General features: G+C 41.5%; 1 protein-coding gene across 4 annotated transcripts in view; it reads left to right on the top strand.

Moving 5' to 3' along the window:
• The window catches only part of USP24 (ubiquitin specific peptidase 24), a 148,981-nt gene extending 124,591 nt beyond the window's left edge, over window positions 1-24,390 (top strand). The window contains exons 56-69 of one of the 4 annotated variants that reach the window (XM_033225027.1): window positions 551-664; window positions 4,250-4,346; window positions 6,401-6,517; window positions 6,887-6,979; window positions 8,830-8,932; window positions 11,213-11,334; window positions 12,227-12,340; window positions 13,578-13,643; window positions 15,341-15,407; window positions 16,904-16,982; window positions 17,931-18,006; window positions 18,397-18,483; window positions 18,874-18,984; window positions 21,640-24,390. In XM_033225027.1, the coding sequence (XP_033080918.1) occupies window positions 551-664; window positions 4,250-4,346; window positions 6,401-6,517; window positions 6,887-6,979; window positions 8,830-8,932; window positions 11,213-11,334; window positions 12,227-12,340; window positions 13,578-13,643; window positions 15,341-15,407; window positions 16,904-16,982; window positions 17,931-18,006; window positions 18,397-18,483; window positions 18,874-18,984; window positions 21,640-21,702 (1,309 nt within the window). In that variant the 3' untranslated portion in view covers window positions 21,703-24,390. Of the gene's footprint in view, window positions 1-550; window positions 665-4,249; window positions 4,347-6,400; window positions 6,518-6,886; window positions 6,980-8,829; window positions 8,933-9,920; window positions 10,014-11,212; window positions 11,335-12,226; window positions 12,341-13,577; window positions 13,644-15,340; window positions 15,408-16,903; window positions 16,983-17,930; window positions 18,007-18,396; window positions 18,484-18,873; window positions 18,985-21,639 lie in introns of those variants that run through there. The other 3 variants (XM_033225028.1, XM_033225029.1, XM_033225031.1) reach the window with 3 other exon arrangements.
• Window positions 24,391-26,411: the final 2,021 nt, after the last annotated feature.

Raw genomic sequence — 26,411 nt, 5'->3', positions numbered from 1 at the left:
CACACAATGATCATTTTGGGACATTGAGGGATGTAAGGGAGGTGTTATGAGGGCATGGGTAGAATAGTCATTATGCTTTTTTTCTGCCTGAATTTTTTTTTTATTCCGTAAGGTAGAATATTAACGATTTTAGCAATAAAGTATAAAAATGTAAATGTAAGTTATTCTGAAAGTGGACATTTTGTGAGTGTAAATTAATTGAACAAAACAAAATGCTATATAGTTCAGGCCTTTTTTCCAATTAGAGATGTTTGGTAAAGATGCAGAAGGCAGGTAAAGTCTAAGACTTAAACTTCTTTACATGTTTTTGTTTGTGGGGAAAGATGAGCCACAGCATAAGGAGCCAAGGAATGCAAAGCACTGGTTTCCAGAGTACACTGAGCCATGGTAGTGGGCAGTCATTGAGTATTTCTTATCCCTCCACCCTACCCACGATAGACAGAGAGACAGACTTTGGTAGATAGAAATAAGAACCAATAAGAGTGATACTGCATGGGGTCATTGGCTGGGCTCATGCTCCTAACATTGCTGTCTCTGCTTCTTTTTAAAGGGTTGATACTGAAGAATGGATTGCTACCATTGAAGCATTGCTTTCAAAAAGTTTTGATGCTTGTCAGTGGTTAGTTGAATATTTTATTAGTTCTGAAGGACGAGAATTGATAAAGTAAGTGTTGGAGTCTTTTAATTGAAAGAAATTTGTGTCTCTTCCAGTGATTTAGAGCTGAAGTTTCTTATAACCCTTTTTATTTCAACTTGAAATTATTTTTCTGCTTAAAGTCCGTTTTAAACTCTCTTCACTGAAACAGTGAGGACATTATTCAGGTCACTCTAAAATCATCTCAGGCAAGTATTCAGTGACCGCAGGAAGAGCCTGTGAGGCAGATTGCCTGCCAGGTGCTCATAGGCACGTGGGTCCTAAACTTACCCTGTTATGGCTCAAGGGGATCAAAGACGCAAGTCTTTTCCCTCAGGGACTCAGAATCTGGTGGAAAGAGATAAACAATCCCAGGTTACCATAGTTTACAATATTGTCTAACTGTGTTTGGATTGTGACTAAAAAATAATTTTTTAAAAATCTACTGGTAGGCCAGGCGCAGTGGCTCACGCCTGTAATCCCAGCACTTTGGGAGGCCGAGGCGGGCAGACCACGAGGTCAAGAGATTGAGACCATCCTGGCCAACATGGTGAAACCCCGTCTCTACTAAAAGTACAAAAAAATTAGCTGAGCGTGGTGGTGGGTGCCTGTAGGCCCAGCTACTTGGGAGGCTGAGGCAGGAGAATCGCTTGAACTCGGAAGGCGGAGGTTACAGTGAACTGAGATGGCATCCCTGCACTCCAGTCTGGTGACAGAGCAAGACTCTGTCTCAAAAAAAAAAAAGCTACTGGTAGTGTATTACCTATGATAGTACATCTATCTGTGTACCTGAAATTTAAAAAAGAGAAGTTGCTTTTCTGGCAGAAATTCAGAGTGCTCCACTCGCTATGAATGTTTATACTTTACTTCTGATCATCCTCATCAAGTCAGCTTCTCCTGTCCTTGGTAGTTCAACATTTATGTGGAATTCCAGCAAGCACTGCTGTGGTCTCTGGTGTCCTGTCTCCTCTATTCCCATTGGGTTTCTCCTTCACTCTCCTCAACTGTGCCTGCTCCTAGCTGCTCAACGTCACTGAGGAAGTACGGATTAGCAAATGAGCATTCCCTACCCCAACCACAGATGCCACACACCTGCCAGAGTCTGTTCCAGCTTGCCCTTTCCTCTCTTTATTGTGGAGGAAGTATCCCCTCTTCTCTCAAAATGAGTCTCTTTGCATGTCCTGACCTTCTCAAGGAAGTTGATCCTTTAAGTATCTCATTCTTAATTCTTGCATCTTTACTTTCTAGAATTTTCTGTCACTTCTGTCACTTCTGCCAGCATACAAATATGCTCTGTTTTCTCTCAAAACAAACACACAACAGGGAATTCAGAAACGCAAGTCTCTTCCCACAAGCCAGTCTGGTGGTAAGTTAGAGATCTTTTCAGAACTGCTGATCCCTGATCCCCTTCCTCTCTAGGTCTGAGCTCCAAACATTTATTTGCCTACTTGATATCTCCACTTTTCCCTCTAATCTATTTCATTCAGCAACAGAACTGTTCTTTTTTAAACAAATTAGATCACATTACCTCTCTGGTTAAAAATTATTCAACGGAATCCTATTGGACTCAGAATAAAATCCAAAATTTTCACCACTACCCACAAGGCCTTGCTTGATCTGGTTTTTGTCCTTCCAGGCTTTCCTTGACCCTCTCCCTGCTTATCAGGCTTTAGCCATACTGGCTTATTGGTTCCTTGAACCTGCCGAGCTTATTTTCCTGCCTCAAGGTCCTTGCACCTGTTATTCCTTATCTGGAAAACTGTCCTCCCCTCTTCGCATAGTAAGTGACTTCTCCTTCAGACATCAGCGTGAATAACATTTGCTCTGAGAGGCTGTTCCCGGTCACCCAGTCTAACGGATGTTTGCCTGCTAGTCTGCTCCCTGTTTTTCCGCCCATCTCCTCCACTACCACTTCAGCTTCTTGAGGCCAGAAGCCAGGTTCAGTTCATTCCCGACTAGACACAAAGAGGCTGGCAAATAGCAGACACCCAAATACTTATTCATGCATGCATGCATATATATCCATGTAATTCATTTAAAGGGTTAGTAAGCATTTCTTTGAAGTGCTGTGTACTATACGCCTTTCCCTTTAGAGTTTGCGTTAGAGATAACCATTTTTTCTAGTTTGATTCCAAAATATCTTTCCAACAGGACTCCTGAGCATTGTGCAAGCATTAGAATGTTATAGAAACATCATCCATTTGGAAGGAACATAGCAGATATTTTATTCATTCCCTTATATCCAAGCAGGCTTGCTTTTAAATGTCTCCAGAGAAGCTGTAACGTCCTTTGGGTAGTATGTTTGGTTTCTTAGTATTCCTAATGCTCAAGAATCCTAGTGAAGTACTTCTACATTCTTCCTGATGGAGTTTATTATAGTTTGTTTCTTTCTTTATAAAGACCAATTACTCATCACTATCAATTGCTATGATTTTTTGTTCGAAGAATAGTCTTTTTTTCTAATTATTTCTTTACAATTTTTTAAGATAGTCATTTTTACAACTAAAAAATAGATATGTATACTGTATTCATATTTTAGTAACTATAAACATGAAGAGGTGTTGTCTTTTAGATCAGCCCCTTGGTATAGTCTTCTTTTAAGGCAATTCTTTAAACCTAACTGTAATTGTAAAAAAATTAATTCATAGTAAATATTGCTTACAGATTGATGTAAAGAATTCAAACTACTAACATGAAGGATACTTTACATCTTTTAAGAACCTTTTATTGTGGAAATGTTTAAACACACACACAAGTAGGCAGAATGAGCCCTTTCCTGGACCCAGGCCCCAGGCAGGTTGTCAGCTTTTGCGTGTCTTGTCTTAACTATCTCAGCTCTCACACACGACACCCACATGCAGGCTTTTTTTTCTCTCCGAAGTATTTTAAATTTCAGACATTATATCATTTCACAATAAATTTTCAGCATGTATCTGAAGGTAAAGTTCATCTCTAACAGTAAAGTTAAAAAAAAAAAAATGTAAGTACTTTACCATTATCATGAACCAACAAAATTAATATAATTCCTTCATATCACCTTATATCTAGTCCGTGTTCAGATTTCGTCCAAAGGTCTCAGAAGTGTCATTTTACCATTGAGTTTGCACAAATCAGGATCCAGTGAGGTCCCCACATGGCCTTTGCTTTCTGTGTCTCTTAAGGCTCTTTTGACCATCAGTCGTTCCTTTGTCCCCCTGCCCCTTGTATGCTGTGCCATTTGTTTGGGGAGTAGACTGTTTGCTCTGTAGAGCTCCCCATATTCTGGATCTCTGCATCCTCTAGGTATTCGCTTCAAGAGAATTGTACCTGAGTCTGATTATACCTCTAGAGCTGAACATTATGGGAGTACTTGTTATCTTTTAAACTTTCTTATAGTTGCCACTTAGAATCTTAGTGAATTTTGAGCAGAGCCTTGTCGGCTAATTCGTGGCATTCCAGTTAGCAGGAATAAGCAGAAGTGAAGTGACCTAGGAAAGCTCCACTTGGCCTGGAAGCGCTAACAGTATCAGGAGACTCTACTTTTGTTTCTTGGCTATTAGGTGGGAACTGTGTTGGAAAGGTTGAGGTTATGGAAATGTATCTTGCTTTCTCACACCACCTTTCTCTTTCTTTCAGGATTTTCTTACTGGAGTGCAGTGTGAGAGAAGTACGAGTTGCTGTGGCCACCATTCTGGAGAAAACCCTAGACAGTGCCTTGTTTTATCAGGATAAGGTCGGTCTCGTTTTTAAAATGTTATGTATACATTGTATTTTTACCAAATGTTTTAAATTACAGGTAATAAGAAAGAGCCTAGGATTGGAGTCTGGTAATTTTGCCACATAAACGCACCTTCTGTGGACTGATTTTTGGTACATGCCAGGGAGAAGGCATTCTGTCCCTTCCTCCACACATCCCAAACACCATGGTAGGCCAGGAATTCAGGCCTGCTTTGGTCTGCTTTGGGATTTTCTCTCTAGAATCACTCCCTTTTCAGAGTCCTCTCTCAAGAATTTGTATTAGATCTCTCTGAACTGAGACTAATCTGTGTCTAGAGACTCATCTAGACCAGCAGACATTTTGAGCCACCTCTGGCTTTGTCTTTTTCCTTATAAGCTATTTTCCTGATCTAAACCTGCAGCTGGCAACCAAACCAAATGGTGCCATTCATCCAGGGGCGTTAAGTCCTTACAGATACAGCAGTTACTTCCCAAGTTTGCTGTTTCAAACAGCTGACACTACATGGAAAACTTTGAAAAATGTTATTTTCACAACAAATTGGCTTCTTATAAACATTGGCTGGAGGCATTGTGCCTCAATGAACTAAATACAGATTCTAGGAATTACTGCTTCAAATGCAGATGTTGGCTTTGCTGTGCAACTTTGAGCAAGTCCTTTAAGGAGGATGTTGATCCAGATACAGTGCCTGCCACCCAAGCACTTAGTTCCATGAACAAGGCGGTCAAATATGCCCTTTAGGAAGGTCCTCAAAGACTGTGTCTCAATTCCGGGAGTCATTAGGAAGTTGAGGTTTACTGTAAGGCAGTGGTTTTGATCAGCTTAAATAGCAGAACCATTTTTTAAACAAAACCCTATCTGGATGCACAATATAGAATACAAGCCACAGGAGCTGCTGAGGACAGTTCAAATGCCATTGCTCCATTCCCTGTAGAAGTTTCTAAGATGTGTCAAGAATCCTTAACGTAAGGACTATATCACTCTCCTCCTTCCTCCCATGTACCAACCCAAACAAAGGATAAAGGCAGAGTTAGTGCAGCCTCCCTAGAGATGGGGTCAGGCCACAGCATATTACCCACCAGCCTCTAAAGGCAGGACAGCAGGTGGCAGGCAGAGAAGGGAATGGCAGCCATACACTTGGAAGCCATTTGCTCAGTGAATTCTGTCTGATGCCCAGCTGATGGATTTTCATGTCTATTTCCCCCGCCTCCCCCCATAAATGGAAATGGTGCCTCTTGCCACCCACTTTATCTTGGAAAGTACTTTGAAAATGAAGTGCTATGTAAATGCTAAATTTTACTGTATTTATAATGGGTGTGACAGGATGGATGGGAATATTGCAAAAGTTTGAATACCATCTTCAGAGGAAACGAACTAATGAGAGTAGTAAGCCTGGTCTTAATTCTAGATCACAGATGAATTTCTAGGGACTTGTCCAACAACAGTTGGGGTGGGAGGGAAAGAAGAAGCAATGTCATAACCAAAATGGTTTCTAAACAAATAAAATGTTTTTCAAAGCTTTCCATGAGGCGTCAGCGGGCTCTCAAGTAAGTTCACGGCTGAGTCGATATCACCGTTGTCATGCTGTCAGGCTGTTGCTCTCCATTTGCTCCATCGGCTTGGTTTCCAGCCCTATGCCTGTGTCTGTGTTTTTATTCTTTGCATCTGTGATTATGTGAAGAAGTAACGTAGTGGAGGGAGGGATTCAGAAATGTCTTCCCTAAACACCCCACCTTTTTTTAAGAGACAGAGAGATACTGGCTCTGGAGAAAATGTGACTCGGCAGTAGAATCATGCCCTTGACTCTGAAATCTAGGAACTGAAACTAAGCTTTTCTTTAATTATTGCTATGGTACCAATCTTTCTCTGGAAGGTAAAATGGATAATTCTGTTTTAGCTCTTCAAAGCATAAGTCCATCTGAATCTGAGACTGGATTGTATCAATCAGACTTTCCTTTTGTTCTTATGGTGGTTTACCTCAAATTAATCCTGTTATAAATGTCTGTCTTATGTTCTTTTTCTTCATGTAATTTTATCTTTCCTCTAACCAGCTAAAAAGCCTTCATCAGTTACTGGAGGTACTGCTTGCTCTATTGGACAAAGACGTCCCAGAAAATTGTAAAAACTGTGCTCAGTACTTTTTCCTGTTCAACACTTTTGTACAAAAGGTAAATAATTTTTTTCCTCATATCTTTTTCTAATACAGAAGATTTATACGCTAAAAAATTTTTAGACTGGTTGGTAAAGTTCTATATGGTATGTTTTTTATGATGTTTTTTCTTAAAAATCTTGTGAATTATACTACTTGTAAGAATTCTGATGAGGTGCGTGTAGTTATTCATTGATAGCAGTAGAAGTCTGCATTAAAACTAGGGGTTAATTGTTTAGTAGTTATTGTGAAGCAATGTGAGGCTCAGGAGTTTTTTTTTATTAGATTTTAACAAGTACTTTCTATATGGAAATAGAAATAGCTGTTTTTAAAACCAATTTTTGTCTGGATAGAAATATAATTTGCTATTCTCAATATCTTGTGACAGCAAGGAATTAGGGCTGGAGACCTTCTTCTGAGGCATTCAGCTCTGCGGCACATGATCAGCTTCCTCCTAGGGGCCAATCGGCAAAACAACCAGGTAAGGACTACTTTATATCCCTAGTGGAATGGCTCTGGTTTTCGTAGCCTCTGTGTTTCTTTTTGTAGGTGAAAAATGTTTTGAATTTCATAAAAGTCTAAGTACTAGTACCATAGAGACTTTAAAATTCTTTGGAGTTAAATTATTTTTACAACTTCTTCATAGAATTTAGTCTAATAACCCATGGAAATTACTAACTAATGACAGAGTCTTAAGAGGGAAGGATGGATTCTGACTGGGGAGGGGGTTTCAAAATCCTTTAAGGAATAGGTGGTATTGGGATCTTCTACTTCTCTCTGGGGCTGTGAACAAGGCTGTCTTGGTGGTGGTTCTTTTAAGTCAGATGCTGAAAACACAGCCAGAATCCAAATGCAAAGGTGTGCCGTTATAAACTGAATGATATTGCAGATATAATACTCTTGTTCAAATGAAAAGGAAGTTATTTGGGTTTTTTTTTTGTTTGTTGTTTGTTTGAGACAAGGTCTCACTCTGTCACCAGCTTTGCTGTCACCCATTTTGGAGCGCAGTGGTGTGATCAGGGGTCACTGCAGCCTAGACCTTCTGGGTTCAAGCGAACCTCCCTCCTCAGTCCCCTGGTAGCTGGGACTACAGGCACATGCCACCATGCCTGGCTAATTTTTGTATTTTGTATAGAAACAGAGTTTCACCATGTTGCCCAAACTGGTCTTGAACTCCTGGGCTCAAGTGATCTGCCCTCCTTGGCCTACCAAGATTGTTTTGTTATAATAGGGTTGAATATGTCCAAAACCAACTCTCCTGTTTGAAATTCTTTTATTGCAGTGTTTCTCCCATCCATTGTATTTCTTTTATTTGATATATTCAAAATACGTGAAATGCTAACATGCAGTGATAATAAGTACTATTTATAGAGTACTTATTTTGTACTCCATACTACATCTGGTCACTTTGTGGTGGTATACTTTTGATACTCAGTTCAGCAAAATTAAGCAGCTTCATCTCCATTCTCAGGCGAGGAGTAAAGCTCAGAGATGATAAGTAACTTGTCGCAGGTTACAAAGCTAATGCATTGGTGGAGCACGGATTCAGACCCAGCTCTGCTGGTGTCAAAGCCAGAGCCTTTTCCCCTGTGTGTAAATACATTGCATAGGCACTTTTCCTTCCTGCTAAGGGAGACAGATTTTTCGGCTTAGGCTTCCTCTCAGGTTTCTCTTTAGTGTTGAAAAACAAGTACTGACAGCATCATGTGCTCTGTGTGTTGATACTATGTTGAGATTAACAATATCCCTTTTCCACTTCAAGCTCTTCAGTATCCAAGGCCCCATTGTCACTAGCAATTGATTTAAATTCAGTATAATTCAGTTGCATATAAAATTAATATTATTTTGCATTTATGGAGCACATTTCTACTTTTGAAAACATTTTCACTTTTAATATTTCATTTGGTCCTCAAAATCACAAAGTAGGCAGAATAGGGAGGTAGGAGGTGGCCTTACCTCTGCCAGTACATGAAGAACTCAAGATAACTGTTGTGGTGAACAACGCACTCACATTATATGGCACAGTGAGTGGCAGAGGCAGGGCCAGACCTGCAGATCTCCAGCCTCAGAGTTTTTCCCATTATACTGAGGCACATTGTAAGCACTCTGTACCTACAGTGAATCCATAAAGGGACTGGTTTTAGAATAAGAGTTAATATAACCCTTTGAGCTGGCTTAAAACCTGTGATTTTTTTGTACTTTGACCTCTTCTATCAAGCACTGAGAAATAATTAAAGCCCAGAATATTATGAACCAGCAAACCCTGTCCCTTCCTCTTCATATTATTTCTAACGACAACACTAACAGCCACTTTATCTTCCCTCATGACAGATACGTCGATGGAGTTCAGCACAAGCACGAGAATTTGGGAATCTTCACAATACAGTGGCATTACTTGTTTTGCATTCAGATGTCTCATCCCAAAGGAATGTTGGTAAGCCTAACATATCTTAGAATGAAGAGTTACTGAATTTGTCTAGTTTGGGGAGTAATAATATTAGCAATTAAATGAATATCTCTTGTTTGTCATTCGACTACTTGCTAATTGAGGTGCACTTAAAATTTTTGTTTTAATTCATGTTAAACTTTATAATGTTTTACTAGTTTGCCATAAGAGAAAATGAGTCATTATTTATTTGGGGGAGGTGAGAGGGTATATAAGTATTTTTTTTTTAAATAACTCTTTAGGATTAAAAACTAATTGAGAGCTCATTTATCACCTTAATTTGAACTGCTACTGTGTGGAAAATAGCCATGGTGTGGGTTGGAGTCTCCTAGCTAGCTGTGTGAACCTGACCGGTCTGATCTTCAGTGCAAAATGAAAATACTAAAAACATAATTCCCCAGGTATAATGAGATAAAGTACTGTGTAAAAACAAAGAAGATGCAGATATAAATTACATCACTGAAATATATTTGAATGTAAGATATAGTTGGTAGCATTTTCCATTTGTCTCCCAGAACTAATAACATAGTCATCATTTAATACAGCAAAACCGCAGATTGTCCTATATGATTATCCAATGTCCTAAACTATGTGTGTATTGTTTTTATACTCTTCCTAGGTCTTGTCATGATAGCGACAACCACCATAGTAATAATACAACAAACCAGCTTTTCAATGTTTTCTGTGTGCTGTGCTTTAAATTTGTTGTGTTTAACGCGCACAGTGCTTTAAACTTACTGTGTTTGATCCCCATAACAAACCTATGAGGAGTATTTGTCCTGTCTATGGATGCGAAAACTAAGGTACAGAAAGGTTCAGTTCAGTAACAAGGTTGTACAGCTAGTTAGTGGCATAGAAGCCAAGGCATGAATGCAAACTCAGACCCAGAAGCTGCTACGAAGATCTAATGTCAGGAAACTAAATAAAAAACACAGAGCATCCTTCTGATAGAGAAATGCTTATTGACTCTCTAAAGGGACATTGGAGGAACACTTGGACGGTTGTATTATAAGGCACAGTTTGCTTACTAAACTCCGACTTATCTAAAAAGACAAAGCTGCCTAATTTCGTGAGTTCAGACAATTTTGTAACGAAAACTAAAGTATACATTCTGGTTTTTGTAGTAAATGAGATAACTCCTTCCATATGGGTTGATTCTGCTTAGCATAGGTGGTGTTAACCATTATTTGAGAACAGCTGTTTGAGGAACGGAAGTGTCTTCTCCACTGTATCTTCAGTGGCAGCTTTCGGCAGTATTTCATATACTATTTATATTTTTACCTGTTTGAAAGATTATTGAGTGGGAATTACTAGGTATCCCTAGACTGTGAGGGATCCGCTTGTGTGGGCATGCAGTGTGTTTGTGAGTACTCGGTGTGTTTGCAAGTACTCAGTGTGTGAGTACTCTGTGTGTGTGCGAGTACTGTGTGTGTGTGTGAGTACTCTGTGTGTGAGTACTCAGAGTGTGTGTGAGTGCTCAGTGTTTGTGAGTACTCTGTGTGAGTACTCAGTGTGTGTGCTTGTACTTAGTGTTTGTGAGTACTCTGCGAGTACTCAGTATGTAAGTACTCTGCAAGTACTCAGTGTGTATGTGCACACTCAGTGTGTGCGAGTACTCAGTGTGTGAGTACTCAGTGTGTGTGTGTAAGTACTCTGTGTGTACTCTGCATATGCGAGTACTCTGTGTGTACTCGGTGTGTGTATGCGAGTAGTGTGTGTGTGTACTGTGTATGTGAGTACTCTGTGTGCGAGTACTCAGTGTGTGTGTACTCAGTGTGTGTGCGAGTACTCTGTGTGTGTGTTCAGTGTGTGTACTGTGTGTATGCGAGTACTCAGTGTGTGTACTCAGTGTGTGTATGCGAGTACTCAGTGTGTGTGTACTGTGTATGTGAGTACTCAGTGTGTGTGTGTGCGAGTACTCTGTGTGTGTACTCTGTGTATGTGCGAGTACTCAGTGTGTGTACTCAGTGTGTGTATGCGAGTACTCAGTGTGTGTGTACTGTGTATGTGAGTACTCAGTGTGTGTGTGCGAGTACTCTGTGTGTACTCTGTGTATGTGCGAGTACTCTGTGTGAGTGCTCAGTGTGTGTGCGAGTACTCTGTGAGTACTCTGTGCGAGTAGTCAGTGTGTGTGCGAGTACTCAGTGTGTGTGAGAGTACTCAATGTTTGTGCGAGTCTTGAAGGAGGCACATTTCCTTATGGATGTGTATTCTGTGGAGTAACACCAGGTGAGACAGGTTCTGTTTTGTTTCTTTGGTCTCTTAAAGCTCCTGGCCTATTTAAGCAACGACCACCCATTAGCATTGCTCCCTCAAGCCCTCTGCTGCCCCTCCATGAGGAGGTGGAAGCCTTGTTGTTCATGTCTGAAGGGAAACCTTACCTGTTAGAGGTATGTATTTGTTATTCTAAAGCCATTTTTTTTTCTCCTATTTGAGGAAAATTGCTTTTTGTTAGTAGTTATGTTGTGGCATGAAGAGTATTGTTAAGAGAAGAAATGATTATTTCAAATTAAGTTTTCTTATATGTCAAAAAGAAATAATTGTGGAAGAGAATATTTTTAGTCCTGCATTCAGCCAAGGTCCAGACCTCCAGGTCCAGCCCAGCCAGCTACCCATCAGGGCCCCAGAGGGAGGTAAATGGCACTTCATCCATCAGAATCATTTCATTCATTGTAGAGGGTTTTGTCCCCAATCTCTTTTGTGTGTCCCTGGTCCTGGAATACTACAGCTCTGAACCACGTGTTGTTAAACCTCAGAAGTGTGGGTGGGCTGCTCTCAGCTCTCCATTGTGGCGCTCGTGTGGCTCATCCTCAGTCTGACCCTCCCCTTCTAGCAGAGCCGCCCCCAGCTGTGAACTCCATCTTCCAGTTCTTCTTCCCTACCTGATTTACAGATATGTGAATCTATGAACACTATAATTCTGTTTTTTTAATTAAATCAACAGGGTTGTACTATTTAATACATATCTTTTTTTTTTTTTTTTTTTGGCTTGATATTTTTTGGATCTATTGGTGATTATTTTAATTGTGGGAGCTTTTGCCTTTGAAAAACTGATGGAAATGACTCCTGAAAAAGTGCACATTTGCACAGAATTGTGTAAAATTTCAGACAGGCTTAGACACCCTGAAGTCTATCTATAGACTTCTAACAGTTAAGAAACCCTGTTTTCAGGCAGTGTTAATTATCTTACAATCTGGGTAGATTTCAGTTAAAGGCAGCAACAACAGATGGACTGTTAACTGTGACATGAGAAGAGCTGACTGTGTTATGTCCTCCCACCAGGTAATGTTTGCCTTGCGGGAGTTGACAGGCTCGCTCTTGGCACTCATTGAGATGGTAGTGTACTGCTGTTTCTGTAATGAGCATTTTTCCTTCACGATGCTGCATTTCATTAAGGTAAGACCTCAGTTAAACGAGTGATAGCCAGATCGCCTTTAGGTGAGACTCTAGGAGAGCATCTGTTTGCTCCAAGGCAGTATGCTTGTTCTCATAGCCTAAATTGTTTTTCCTAATCATTCTGCTATAGGCTCATTTTTATTCATTTTTAATCTTTAATTTTTAATTACATAGATTAATTACTACACTCTCTTTGGGAAAAATTTGAGCATAGAAATGAGGCCAAAAGAAAAAATACAGGCCAGGAAAAGAATAAATAAATAAGAAATGAGACCGAAGTCTACTGTGGTCACCACCAGTCACCCTTGCTCACTCTACCCCAGGGACCAACACTGTTACATTGATATTTCCTTCTAGGCCTCTTTGTATGGATTTACACTATGTATATATTAGTTTCTGCCCACAGAACTTCTGCATGCCTTCTTTTCTGCACCAGTATTTATAGTGGTGATACATGTAGTGTTAACAAGAAGCAGGTGATTAGTGGATTATGTCTTTAGGCTCTTACTACGGTATGTTTTTCCCTCAGCCTTTTCTGTACAGACTTTTATCAGAGGTGATTAAGTTCCTCTCTTTGCTGTTTACTAATTATATGACCTTGGGCAGTTCCTTCCTCTGTGACTGACTTCACAGGTTGTGAGGATTCAGTGAGGTGGTATAATATGTGAAGTGCTCACTTAGTACCGTACCTGGCCTCTTGGAAGTGTGGTATTTTACCACAATGTCCTTTCCCACCTTTTATACATAAAAAGTTTATTAAAACAGCTGAAGGAATGTGTTTTATGAATTTTGCCTTCTTCACTTAGTATATCTTGGCACATTTTTCTATTTTATAAGCTGACTTTTTGTGTACTTTGTTTATAGCATCCTTAACTCAAGAGTATTCTCATTTGTATTCTTGTAGCTCTCTACCAGCATCTTCTGGAAAACAAGCTAGGATATGGACATATATAAAATGGGATCTGTTTAGTGACTTGAAATCTCCCCTTCTCTTTCTTCTCTTTTCTCCTTCCTAATTTCATAGTAAAGTATCAGAGTGTTGCAGCTGGAAGAACCTTAGAGGTTGTTTATTTCAGTTCCCAGATTTAGCATTTGAGAAACTAAGGCCTAGAAAGGGGTATTGACTTGTCCAAGGTCAGCCAGATGGTGATAGAACTAGAGTGTGGATCCAGCATTGTTTATTGCCATTCCAATATGCTTTCCACTGAAATTTTTATGCTTTTAAAAAATATTTCAGAACCAACTAGAAACGGCTCCACCCCATGAGTTAAAGAATACGTTCCAACTACTTCATGAAATATTGGTAAGTCATAACTGTTCTGATTCACTTTTATTTAAGAATGTATTAGTCAACAAGTGTTTATAAATTAAAAATTATATGTCTTTCTACTGTTTCTCCATTCATTTGGTCTGCATTTATAGAGACCAAATCTTCATGTCAGTCACGTGTCTAACGCATTTGATTTAGAGGTAAGCAGTAATAAAACTACCTCCTAGGAGCTCACAGTTGAGTGAGGGAGCAAGACAAGTACACAGACAACTGTAGTGCAGGGGACTGAAGGGGAGTAATAGTGATGGTTAACCCCTGCCAGGGCCTTGTGGTGGAGAAGGCATCGTGTTAGCACAAATGATGTTAGGTTTAAACTTCACAATCACCCTCAGAGATACATTTCTGGTTTTATAGTTTATCAAATCTTAGACACTATTGATTGTATGTACGTACTACGAAAAATATTTTTAAGAGCCATGAAACTGAAATGTAATCAATTGTAGGATGCTTTCCAGTCTCAGAAGTGTGAAGAGCTGGGGAAAAAAAAATCCTCTGGCAGTTGTATTGAAGGATGGAGTAAAGAAGGATGCAAGATTGGGAACTGGAAGACCATTTAGGAGTCTGGGAATATTCTGAGTGTGAAATAACAAGGCCTGTGGTGGGGCAAGGGACAGACAGATCAAGAGGTATTGTGGAAAGAGAATCAATGGGATTTGGTGACTGGTTATGAGTTAATGAGAGTCTGGTCCAGAGGTTCCTTAGAGAGTGAGGGCCTGGGTTCCCTTTGGATTCTTGATACTTCATAGAGGCCTTGGCACAGAATAGCCATTTAATAAAGAGTTTTGAATAAGAAAAGACATCATAGATGCCATTTGTTAAAAGCTTATTCTTCAAGTTCTTTACCTCCTTTTGGTCCTAGTGCTTTTACAAACTTTGGCAGATTAATACACAGTAGGACTGCGTATTGTTCATCTATCAACAACAAACTCATATAGTTTTATACCATGCACAGTTCAGTACTAAGAACTAAAAATACAGCTATGATAGCAAAACTTCAACACATTTTTAATAAGCAAGTTAGAGCATAAACCTCTTATCCTTAGGAACATAAAGTATATGTTCTCGTAACCCACAGAGAACTATAGGTGTAGTTGATAGCAACACATAGATAGAAAATGAATAGATCTTTACGTATACTTAATAGTTTTTTCTCTTAGTTTTAAGATATATTTGAGATATGGGGAATGATGTAATATTTGTTTGTATTGGGGGTTTTTTTGTTTTCTTTTTTTCAAGACAGAGTCTCCCTCTGTTGCCCAGGCTGGGGTGCAGTGGCGCCCGGGCTGGAGCCACAGTCATAGCTCACTGTAGCCTCAAACTCTTGGGCACAAGTGATCCTTTTGCCTTAGCCTCCTGAATAGCTGGGACTACAGGCACATGTCACTGTGCCCAACTAATTTCTTTTTAAATTTTTTTTGTTTTTTAGAGATGGGATCTTGCTTTGTTGCCCAGGCTAGTTCAGAACTCCTGGCCTCAAGTGATCCTCCTGCCTTGGCCTCGCAAAGTGCTGAGATCACAGGCATGAGCCACCATGCCTGTTCTGTATTGGTGGTGGTGGTGGTGTTGTTGAACACTAAATTAATCTGTTGAATAGAATTATAAAGAAAGCACCCGTGGCTATGACACAAGTTCCTTCTTTTATTTACTAATTTTTGTTTCTTCCTTCACAGGTTATTGAAGATCCCATACAAGTAGAGCGAGTCAAATTTGTGTTTGAGACAGAAAATGGATTACTAGGCAAGTATGCCTGGCCTTATGCACAAATGTCTATAGTAAATATGTGGATAATCTATTGTTCTGGCCAGTTCTGCCTCCTGCTACTCTCGGTGGGCTCTGCAGTGACTGATACAGTAGAAGTCTGGTCAGGGCCACTGGGCTGCCTCATGCTGGTCAGAAAAATTAAAACCCAGGGATCTTCTCACCCTACACATTCTCCTCTTTTGGTCAGGAAGGTGTAGCTTGGGGTTCTTTTACCAGATCAGGTAAGATTCAGGGGTGCTGTGAATTTTTTTCAACAAGCTAATGGCCTCTCCCTGATGCAAGAAATCTTTTATTCCACTCTGTAGCCACTGGGAAGGGAAAAACCAAAACCTGAGACTCAGGATGTTGTCAGGCTCATGAAATGTGAATGTCTTTTTACCTATGGTACAAGCGTAACCACATTTTCACAGTCTACTCTTGTTTTGGCAGGGCTTTTTTTTCAGAAGACTAAATTGGCTTTCCTGAGCTATTTATTAGAAAAAGTTTAGTTAAGAATAATTTTAGCCAGCTCCCACCATTTACCCGTATTTCTACTTAATCTGAATCCTTTTAGATTTTGCTATGTATTAAGAGATTTAGGGCGTTTTTTTGTTGTTGTTGTAGAAAGGAGCTTTAAGCTAAAAAGTTTTGTAGCTTCAGCTTTTCAGGCCACCCTTTGGAACTCTGTACTCTAGTCAGAGTCACACACAGGCCCTCTGGAACTTAAAAACTATAAACTCCTCAAGAGCAGGACCAAGTATTATTTATTTATTTTTATTTTTATTTTTTGAGACAGGGTGTCACTTTATCTTCCAGGCTAGAGTGCAGTGGCATGATCTCAGCTCACTGCAACCTCTGCCTCCCAAGCTCGAGTGATCCTCCCACCTCAGCCTCCCAATTAGGTGGGATTATGGGCACACGCCACTAGCCTAGCTAATTTTTGTATTTTTTTATAGAGACAGACTTTCACCATGTTGCTCAGGCTGTTCTCAAACTCCTGACCTCGAGTGATCCACCCACCTTTACTTCCCAAAGTGCAGGGATTACAGGCATGAGCCACCGTGCCCAGCCTATTTATGTTTAAATCTCTAAAACACAGAGCAGGAGATAATTGCTGAACTGACCCTAGTATCATAAAATTTCATTTATCAAACTAAAAGTGTTATAACTACTCTCAATAATACGATGTGTGGAAAAGTCTCTAGGTGAATAATTAGGCAGTAAAAAGTTTTGTTCCTGTTCCTAAAAATCAAATTTGCAGCACCATGTATGTTTTTTGTTGTCGTTGTTTTTTTTCTTTTTAACATACTTAAAGTAGGGTTTCTGCTCATTAGAATTTGGGGATTCTATGGGGTCAAACACCACCATGCTTTTAGTTAAGTTGTTCTTTATCTGTTTATTAAAATTGTTTTAGAACAGGAGAGCTTGTTGTTACTTGGAGCCACTTTCAGTTTAGTCTTTTATTGTTAAAATGTCCTTTTCTCTTCCGTCAGCTTTGATGCACCACAGTAATCATGTGGACAGCAGTCGCTGCTACCAGTGTGTCAAATTTCTTGTCACTCTTGCTCAAAAGTAAGTATTGAATTAAAATGCAGGGAGGAAATGGTGTTTTAATTACAAGTCACATATGAGCAGAAGGGAAACATGTGCCCGGTTTTGATACCTGGAGAATCTGACTCAGTCAGGGTCTGCTTGCTTGGAAGGTACAGAAACCTATTTGAATGATGTCAAAAAAATATGAGGGGAAGTATTGAAAGAGTGGCCCAGAAAAGCTCACCCATCAGGCCTTATGTCAGAAAGGCAGGAATCAGGGCAGATATGGAGGCTTTAAGAGCAAGAGTTCATGAGCTTTCACTCAAGGTCTCGCGTTAATGTAACCCAGCCACCAGCTCTTCAGGCTCTAGGCCCCTAACCTCAGAATAGCCTTTCAGATCATGTCACCTGTAGCTCCTGAGCGCTTGTGAACCTAGGCACTGTTCAAGAACCTTGCCTATATTATCTTATTTCACCTTGGTAACAACTTCATGAAGTTAGTACAGTTGTGAGTCATATATCATGGGTAGTTTAAGTGACATGCCTAGAATCCTAGAGTGAAAACTTGAACACAAGCTGATTGACTGCAAAATGAAGGCTCTTTTTTTTTAATTGTGGTGAAATGTACATAACGCAAAATTTACTATTTGAACCATTTTTAAGTGTATAGTTCAGTGACTTTAAGTACATTCACATTGATATGTAACCATCACCAGCATCCATCTGCAGAACTCTTTTCATCTTCTGAAACTGAAACTCTGGACCTATTGAAGACTAACTCCCTATTCCACCCTTCCCACAGCCCCTAGGGGAAGCAGTTGTAATTTCTGTCTCCATGAATTTGACTACTCTAGGAACTCCATTTAAATAGAATCACAAATATAAAGACAACTGAATTTTAATGAAATTAGCATTTACATTTCAAAATGAAGCACTAGGAACAAGGAAAGAAAGAATTTGGCTAATAAAAATCTCCTGGGTCATCAGGTGTCCTGCAGCTAAGGAGTACTTCAAGGAGAATTCCCACCACTGGAGCTGGGCTGTGCAGTGGCTACAGAAGAAGGTAATTAAACATTGACTTTTTCTAGCTGTAACACAGGAATCAATAATAGCACATCTTGTCAGGAAAAATCTCTGGAACTGAATATGGAGACTGACCTTAAAGTGTTTTCAGATTTGAAACATTTATTTGGTACAGTTTCTATCTTGTGTGCATTAAATTTGTCCTAATACATATGTCTTAACTTCCTAGGGGAAAAGGTAGGGATGATGATGATATAAGCACCAATATTTGACTGAAGTCTTGAATCACTTTATGTGATGGAAGGTCTGGGTAGACTTGTAGCCTACTTTGGATGCTTTTAAGACTCTTAATATCTAATGGTAGAAACTGTGAACTCATGGGGGCTTATTTGTCACCTCTGATGGCATTATTTTTGACCTTTCATCTCAGATGTCAGAACATTATTGGACACCACAGAGTAATGTCTCTAATGAAACATCAACTGGAAAAACCTTTCAGCGAACCATTTCAGCTCAGGTGAGAGTCGTCTCTCGTTTTTGTGTGGTCTGAATCCCTTACGGAAGATTCTCAGTGTGTTTCTCAGAAACTGCAACCTCTGAGAAGAGAGATACGAGTTGAAAATGAGAACAAGCAGAAGAAACAATTGGATTTCTATGAAAAGACAACAGATTGATGTACACTTATGCAAATATGTGCAGATTATATGTCTAGAAGGAAAGTCATACAGGTTGGGCAGTCTGGTCCCAAAAAGGGACAGGGGTTGAGGGGGTTCTGGTGACTGATGAAGGCCTCACTCTTAGGCCTCCGGTACAGTGGAAGGTCACATGAAAGGTAGTCTTCCCTGGTGGTTGCTGCTGCCACTGAATGGGTCCTAACTTTGTCATCTTGTGTTTGAATCTTCTGCAGGACACATTAGCGTATGCCACAGCTTTGTTGAATGAAAAAGAGCAATCAGGAAGCAGTAATGGGTCGGAGAGCAGTCCTGCCAATGAGAACGGAGACAGGCATCTACAGCAGGTATAACTGTCAGCATGTCCTTGTGTGCAAAGGGCAGCCTTGCTCTTAAGCTTTCCAAAAAGAATTTCCACAGTTGAGGAAAACAAGATGCCTCCCCTGGAATGTGAGTCCAAAGAGACACCAGCACTGCCCTCTAGTGATCTCAGCTTAGCACGCATTAAGCGTGTGTTTACGGGGCTGAGCAGTGCTGCAGTGTGAAGTGAATGCAAAGCCTCGAGATGTCTGGCTGGCCACCCTGATCAATCTGTAGGTAGTCCCGATGAAGCCAGGCCACAGGTGGATTTGTTCCAGCTCGTTCACTTTATTCTGCCTTGCCAGGTTACTGAAAGTCCCTCGTTTGCTCTCACCAGCCTTCCTGGAAACGTGGACTCTTGAAAGAAAAGCTGCCATGTTCTTGAAGTATACCTGCTTTCTGGGGGAGTCCAAGAAAATTTTGACATTTATTTTAAAAAAAGAAAAAAAAAACAGCTTTAATACCAATCATGATAGTGGAAAAAGAAAATAAATATGTATTGAACACCCACTGTGTGCAAACACTGAACTAAGTGTCAATGTAATCATTACATCTTTCCAATAGTCTGTAACCTTCCTTAACAGCGGTCTCCTCTGTGGTCCCTTCACAGTACTTGATACAGAATAGGCCCCATTAAATGAATGTTACTGATGTAGTGGGTGTCATTTTTTTTTTAAGCATTATCTTTCCTATCCTCATAAGCACTATGTGAGGCAGCTGTCACCCTGATTTCACAGAAAGGTAACTGCGGCCCAGCACAGCGATGTGACTTAGCCCAAGGTCACTCCACACATGACCTCATCACCTATTTCATTTGCAGAGAAAATAAAAGCTGTCACAGGAAAGCTCCTACAGCCACTAATTCCCAAGCATCTGCACTGTTCTTGTCCCCTCTCCTGTGACAGTAGGAATTTGCCTCTGTCCACCTAAAGCCCCAGCACTCATCCCCGCCCACCTTGGCAGAGCTTTGCATTCTAGTGTGTATGTAACTCTTCAGTATCCGGAATGCTCCCCCCGCCAGACCCTTCCCAGCGGCGTCTCAGCACACTGGCTTCTCTTCTGCCCTGTCAAAGCCTCTCTTCTCCCTGTTGCCCCTGCCTTCTTTCCTCTTCTTTGCAGCCAAACTTCAACTAATTCTCTAAACTTAACTTTCCCCATTTTCTTATCTCTCACTCGCTCTTCAGCCTCTTCCCTACTGACTCCCACTTTTCTCCCACTCAGCAGTTGCAGTGACAGGTGGCCTGCAGCTTTCAGGCCTCATCTTAGCTGAGTGCTCGGCCGCATCTGGCGCTCCTGGCACTCTTCCCGTTTGAAACATTCCTCCAGGGCTTTCCTGACACTTCTCTCTCGTAGTTTTCCTCAGACCCTTCTGGCTGCTCCTTCTCTGTCTCCTTCCTCATACCACCTCTTCTAGGCCACCACTAAAGGTTCGTGGAGTCTCCGACCTGTGTCCTCCTTGGATTTCTGAACATGAACATCCAGCTCTCTTGTTCTTGATGTTCTCCACTTGGTATACCTTAAAAACCTCATGCTCGATGTGCCCGACGACTCCTCCCTGCCCCCACCAAAGCTGGCCCTCCATCAGTGTTCCTTATCTCACACACAGCACCCCCATGTCATCGCGGACAGTTCCCTTTGAAAGGGTGCTCGTCGCTCTCTTCTACCTGTCATCAGCCTCTCTCTCCTCATGTCTGTAAGGAAGGACCCCCTCACCTCCACTCCTGCTTCTCTCCAGTTCATGCGCTAAAACCTTTCAAAGACTTTCCTTTGTTATGAGGAGAAAAGCCAGAATCCTCAACATAGTCCTGCTTGATCTAGCCCCTGTGTACCTCCCCACCCCATTTTCTGATTTTTTGTTTGTTTGTTTTTGTTTTTGAGATGGAGTCTTGCACTGTCACCCAGGCTGGAGTGCAGTGGCGCGATCTCAGCTCACTGCTAGCTCTGCCTCCCAGGTTTCAGCGATTCTCCTTGCCTCAGTCTCCCAAGTAGCTAGGATTACAGGCATGAGCCACCGTGCCTGGCCCATTTTTTAAAATTTTATTTATCAAGTATACTCTCTTCCTTCCACCTCAGGGCCCCCCTACTCACCCCCAACTGTCACTGAGCTTAGGTTGTCACTTTAGAGAGACTGTTCTGGCTCCTCCCCACCCCAGCTCCAACTAGATCAGTCCCACGGCATACAGTGAGTATTCAGAACGATTCGCCAAGTGTGTAAGCCAAAGGCCACACAGATGGTGACAGAGGCAGGCTTCAGACCCAGGAGTGACCCAGAGCCCATATTTGGCAGGTGCAGGGCAGGGAGGCTCACACAGTGCCCAGCGTGAAGCGGGCACAGTGGCCACCAATGCCTCTCCCAGCTTTATCACTGCTCTGCGTCCTCACGTGAGTGCAGAGTAGCATTGTGACTTCAGACAAGTCACTAGGTTGTTTCACTGACTAAATGAGATCATAGAAATGTGCATGTTTTACATAATCATGAATTGTCAAATATTAAATGTAATGGTTATCACATTTTATTACCCTTTGATAAACATTGCATTAAGTTGCCAGATGAAGACATGTTTAAATTGCAGAACACAAGTCAGCATAGAAAATCTTTTCTCTAACCATATGAACTTTTAACTTCCTTTTCTTTTCTGCAGGGTTCAGAATCTCCCATGATGATTGGTGAGTTGAGAAGTGACCTTGACGATGTTGATCCTTAGAGGAACGTGCCCAGCCTGAGAGGAGTCAAGACACAATACAAGATGCTCAGCACCTGCTTGGAATCAGAATCTCAAACTTGAACCCTTTGGAAGAGCCTGGAGATTAGACTGGGAAAGCTGCTGTGACTTGGGCGGATCGTGTATTTCTCAAGGAAAGCGTTTTTAGGCCACTAGAAGATTTGGGAGCTGTTTGACAGTGGGAGAACTCCGGCATGTGGATCAGCTGTCCCGGGAGCGTGGTCTATATGTGGATTCACATTTCTGTGGAGATTTTCAGAAATAGAGCCAGTGGCAGACTTTTTTGTTACACAGACATACAAAAGTGAGCATAAAGCTGTGGCTTTCTCTACGATGCTACAAAAGAAATTCCTTTGGTTTTTATATTTTACGGAAAAAAAAAGCAAGCTGCTTTTAGATATGTGGTGGGGGCAAATTTTTAATCTTGCAGTAACATTAAACAGGAATATCCAATTTAAAATGATGTAAAGATGTAATAAAATTCCTTTTCATTGTAAAATAGTAGTTAAAGAAGTCAATTTACACAGACCTTTGTATTTAATATGTCTCCCTATTTGTATAGAACTTCAGATGGGTCTAGATGAGAACCCTACGCATAAGCTTGGATCTTGATGAAAGGTTACCAGGATCAGGATCAAAAATTGGGAAACATTAAGCTCTTGAAGGTATTTTTCTGATATAATTGATATTAAAAAGAGCAATTTTGAAAATGTTGTGTTCTCCAGAAGTACAGGGTGCGTTATTTGACATCAGTCACTTATGAGTTATTCCCCAAACAGATTTTAAAAACAGCAAAATAAAAGCACTTTAAGTTATAATTTTACTGCGCTTGACTTCACAGAATTATCTTTTTAATGCTTGGAGACATATTGAATAAACTGTAGTCTTAAGTCATGTGATCTGCAATCATTTGCTTTTGCTTAAAACATAATTACTGAAACCCTTGGTATTGGTTGTATATGAGGTTAACTATTTGAGTTGGTACACACTGCTTGTGAGTTTCGTAGTAATTGTAATGCAGAGAAGGAATTTGAGAATTTGTTTCTCCTCAACATGACTGATTAACTGAAAAGACAGTCAAGGTTTAAGATTTATTTTCCCAGAAATAAATATAAAGCAATTGAATAACCATTCATTTAGTTGTATTTGCAAAGTATAGCACCATTCACTCATTTATACCAGCTCCCTTTTATGGTGGGGGAGGTTACACCCACATGTTTCATATATATTTTGTACATTTTGAATTGCTCACATTTTCGGCCCTGTTTTGCCTTTAGTTACAGGTTCTGCCTTATTTTCATCTCACCATGCACAGAACTAGGGAGCCTCAGGAAGTGCCAGGTTTTCACTGTCAGTTAGATGTGCCAAGTCACAGAGGCGCAGCCAGGCCCGAAGTGCCTGTCTGGCTGCTGTGGCATTGTGTGGGCACGTGGCCAGGCGGATGGCGTCTCCTTGTTGTGCTCTCGCCCTGGCCCAGTCGTTTCATTCTCTGGCAGTGAGGGTTTCTGTGCCGTCAGACTTCACTTTGTTATTCTGTGACTTGCTGGAGGCTGGCAATGGCCTTTTGTCAAACACACTGAAAAGATGGAAGGGCCAGCACTTCAGAGCAGAACTGTGCCCTTAGAGAAATGGACAGAGGCGAGTGGCAAACTTCAGACAGTTCCAGTGTTCTTGCAGTTTGAAATGTGATGTTCTAACATTGGTTTTGAGTACGTGAATACTTCCTGTCCTACTGTTTCCCTTACCCTGTTCTCACCTTCTCTCCACCCGCATCCTCACCAAGAGATTGTGTGGGACGTGACCTTGAAATGCTGGCGATGATCTACGCTGGGATGTCATCGCTGGCAACTGCACTCTCAGGAGCCCAAAATCAGGAGTGAAATCGCCACTTCTAGTCCCCTTATTTCCTATGGAAACAACGCCTTCCACACCCCCAGCACCTGCAGTCCTCACTGAAAAGCTTCATCAGGATCGTCCACCGTGTATATTATACGCTTCAGATCATGTTGCTTATATTGTTGCTGCAATGACCATCATTTTCACTTTGCTGGTAACCACTTGATTGCTGACAGCTACAGTCAATGAACCTGCTGATGACTTTTTTTAATGTAGTACAACAGTGACAATTATGACAGGCTTACCTTGGAAGAGTTGTCATTTTTACTGCCAATTTTTTGGATGAAGATGTTTTTATAAACCTTTCAAAATGGTCTGCAAACAGAACAGGAATTGCACAATTAACTCAATAATGCTGTGTGTTCTCAAGAAGCTCCCTTAGTGAGGCCGATCTTAGGATGGCCGATTCTGCCCGTTGAAGGCATCCTGGGAAAGAAAACAAGCATCCCAGCGGGCATCTCACCACGACTTCTCCTGGAGTCCTCACACGGTCACTGACAACTACAATCAGTTTTAGGAACTAGAGCACTGTATCATCAAACTTACCCTGTCCTGCCCCACCTTCCCTGCTAACATTGAGGTGTGTGCAGTTACCTTCTGAGCTTGGAACAAGCAGACTGGAATTTTCCTCTGCTACCTCTTGTGTATAAAATCTTGTTTATACAATTTCAAAAGGAAGTAGATACACTAGGGAAGAACCTTAATTCTAAATTTGGTTCATGCGTGGCAAAGTTCTTAGCTTCTAAGAGTACAAAATAAATTTTTTCAAAAACATAAGAGTTGGAGTCTCGCCGCCATTCTTCATGTATCAGAACACGGCCATAGTGGGTGGGGGAACACGAGCCTGTGCCTGGGGCTAAATGCTGTTATGATTCCTCTTAGTGCTTTACACTAATAAAGGGGACTGTGGGTCCTCTGAGCCTTTTGCCGTTCTTCCCTCTGGAGAGGTTGACCATTTTAGGATTCGTCTGCAAAGCTTAGAGGAGGATGCTGAACTTAGGTTGATGTTCTCCATTCATCTCCACCAAAGCTTTTGGCTCTCCCAAGTGGTCTCCAGCATAGATCGTGTTGCTGGTCACGCTGGGCTTCTTGCTAGATCCCACAGGTCTCAGTCTCATTCCTAGTGTCCGGCGTTGCTCACGTGGGTCCCCTTATTTGCTAGTCCAGATCTTCCTCTTCCTGCAAGCCACACCCCTTCCTCCCTGATCCCTGGTGACCACCTGCCAACCCGCTGCAAGAACCAAGTTGTTCCAACATCACAGAACTGTCAAGGTATGGATATCTAACCGGCTGACACTTGATCCTGGGGAGGGGAAGGAAAGAGAATCGAGGCTTGCACAACAGGCCTAGGTTCCAAGGGGCAGAGATACACAGTTGGGGTGTTCAAGCCATTGCCATCTGTCAACTCTTGAATGCTTTTCATATATGACACTAAATTGTCAGAAAATGTAATCTGGGAGGATTTTTGCCTGAGATTCCATGTGACCTGGGCTGTGTAGAGAAACAACTTGCTTAAGACAGCTATGCTCACCAGCCTTAGAATGGAGGGCCTGGAGGCCCTACATTGAATGGGATCATAGTGCACTCTGTAACCCAGGCTGCAGTGCAGTGATGCAATTACAGCTCACTGCACCCTCAGCCTCCCAGCTCAAGGAAGCCTCTCACATCAGCCTCCTGAGTATCTGGGACTACAGGCATGTGCTACCACACCTAGCTAATTTAAAAAATTTTTTTGTAGAGACGACGTTTGTGTTGCCCAGGGTCTTGAACTCCTACATGCAAGCAATCCTCTTGCCTCAGCCTCCCAAAGTACTGGGATTACAAGTGTGAGCCATTGCACCCGACCTGAGACTGTTCTGAATTTCAAATCATGAAAAATAGCCATGGACTTAGCACTGGCTCATTACAGAAGCATCTGGCACTGTAACTTATTCCATAAATACTCTGGGCCAGGCCCTGTGCCAGGAACGGGGGAGAAAAAAGAATGAAAAGGGCATTGGGAGGTTAGGACAACAGAGCATCTAGGGTGCAGGGCACCCGTCCACCAAGAAGGAGGCACTTTGACTGCCAGGGTCGTCAGGGGAGCTGCAGGAAGACATTCACTTCATTCCTAGGACAGGCACAGGGAGTAAGTTCACATCACCAGTACTTACCCAATACTTGTACTCAAGATACAAGTACTTGGCTTACTCAACAAACTTACCCAGTTCCTAGTATAAACAAGGCATCACCCTAGGCAGTCAAGTCTATGCAAAAGTCAGGACAAAGTTTGTTTTTATTTTAAAAAGTCACCATATTAATAAAAATGCTACAAAACCCAGAATAAATATCCAAGTTACAAAAGCAAAACAGGTCTAGAAAAGCTGGCTGTAAAAAGGCAACAGAGAGGACAGACCCAAAAGATAAATGTCTGCTTGCTTGGATGGGGCTGGTGCTCAAGGAGGGACAGTTGTCCCTCTCCTCCCACCATCCCTTAGAAGCATCTCCATCAGGCCACAGTGAATCAGGCCTAGGTGATAGAGGAAAAGTTCCGTGCCTGCAGGCATCGTTCCACCATCACTCACTGAGCTTCCTGGTCTGTGTTCCCCTTCCCAGCCTCATTGTTACCTGCGGGGTAAAGTAAGAAGAGGCTTGGCTTCAGAGGCAGCCCAATCTGGGTTTCTGGCTCAATTCCTGCTGTGTGAGCTTGGCAGGCATGCCTCCTCTGGTTCCAGGTTGCTTCCCCTGTAAAGCAGGGGTGCAAATGTGTAGTCTGCTGGGTAGTGGAGCGGGTTGGCTGAGATGGTGCGTGCACC

This window comes from Trachypithecus francoisi, unplaced genomic scaffold (assembly GCF_009764315.1).
Source record: "Trachypithecus francoisi isolate TF-2019V2 unplaced genomic scaffold, Tfra_2.0 Lachesis_group12, whole genome shotgun sequence".
In the NCBI taxonomy this organism is placed as follows: domain Eukaryota; kingdom Metazoa; phylum Chordata; class Mammalia; order Primates; family Cercopithecidae; genus Trachypithecus; species Trachypithecus francoisi.
This window is presented reverse-complemented; position numbering and strand designations above follow the sequence as displayed.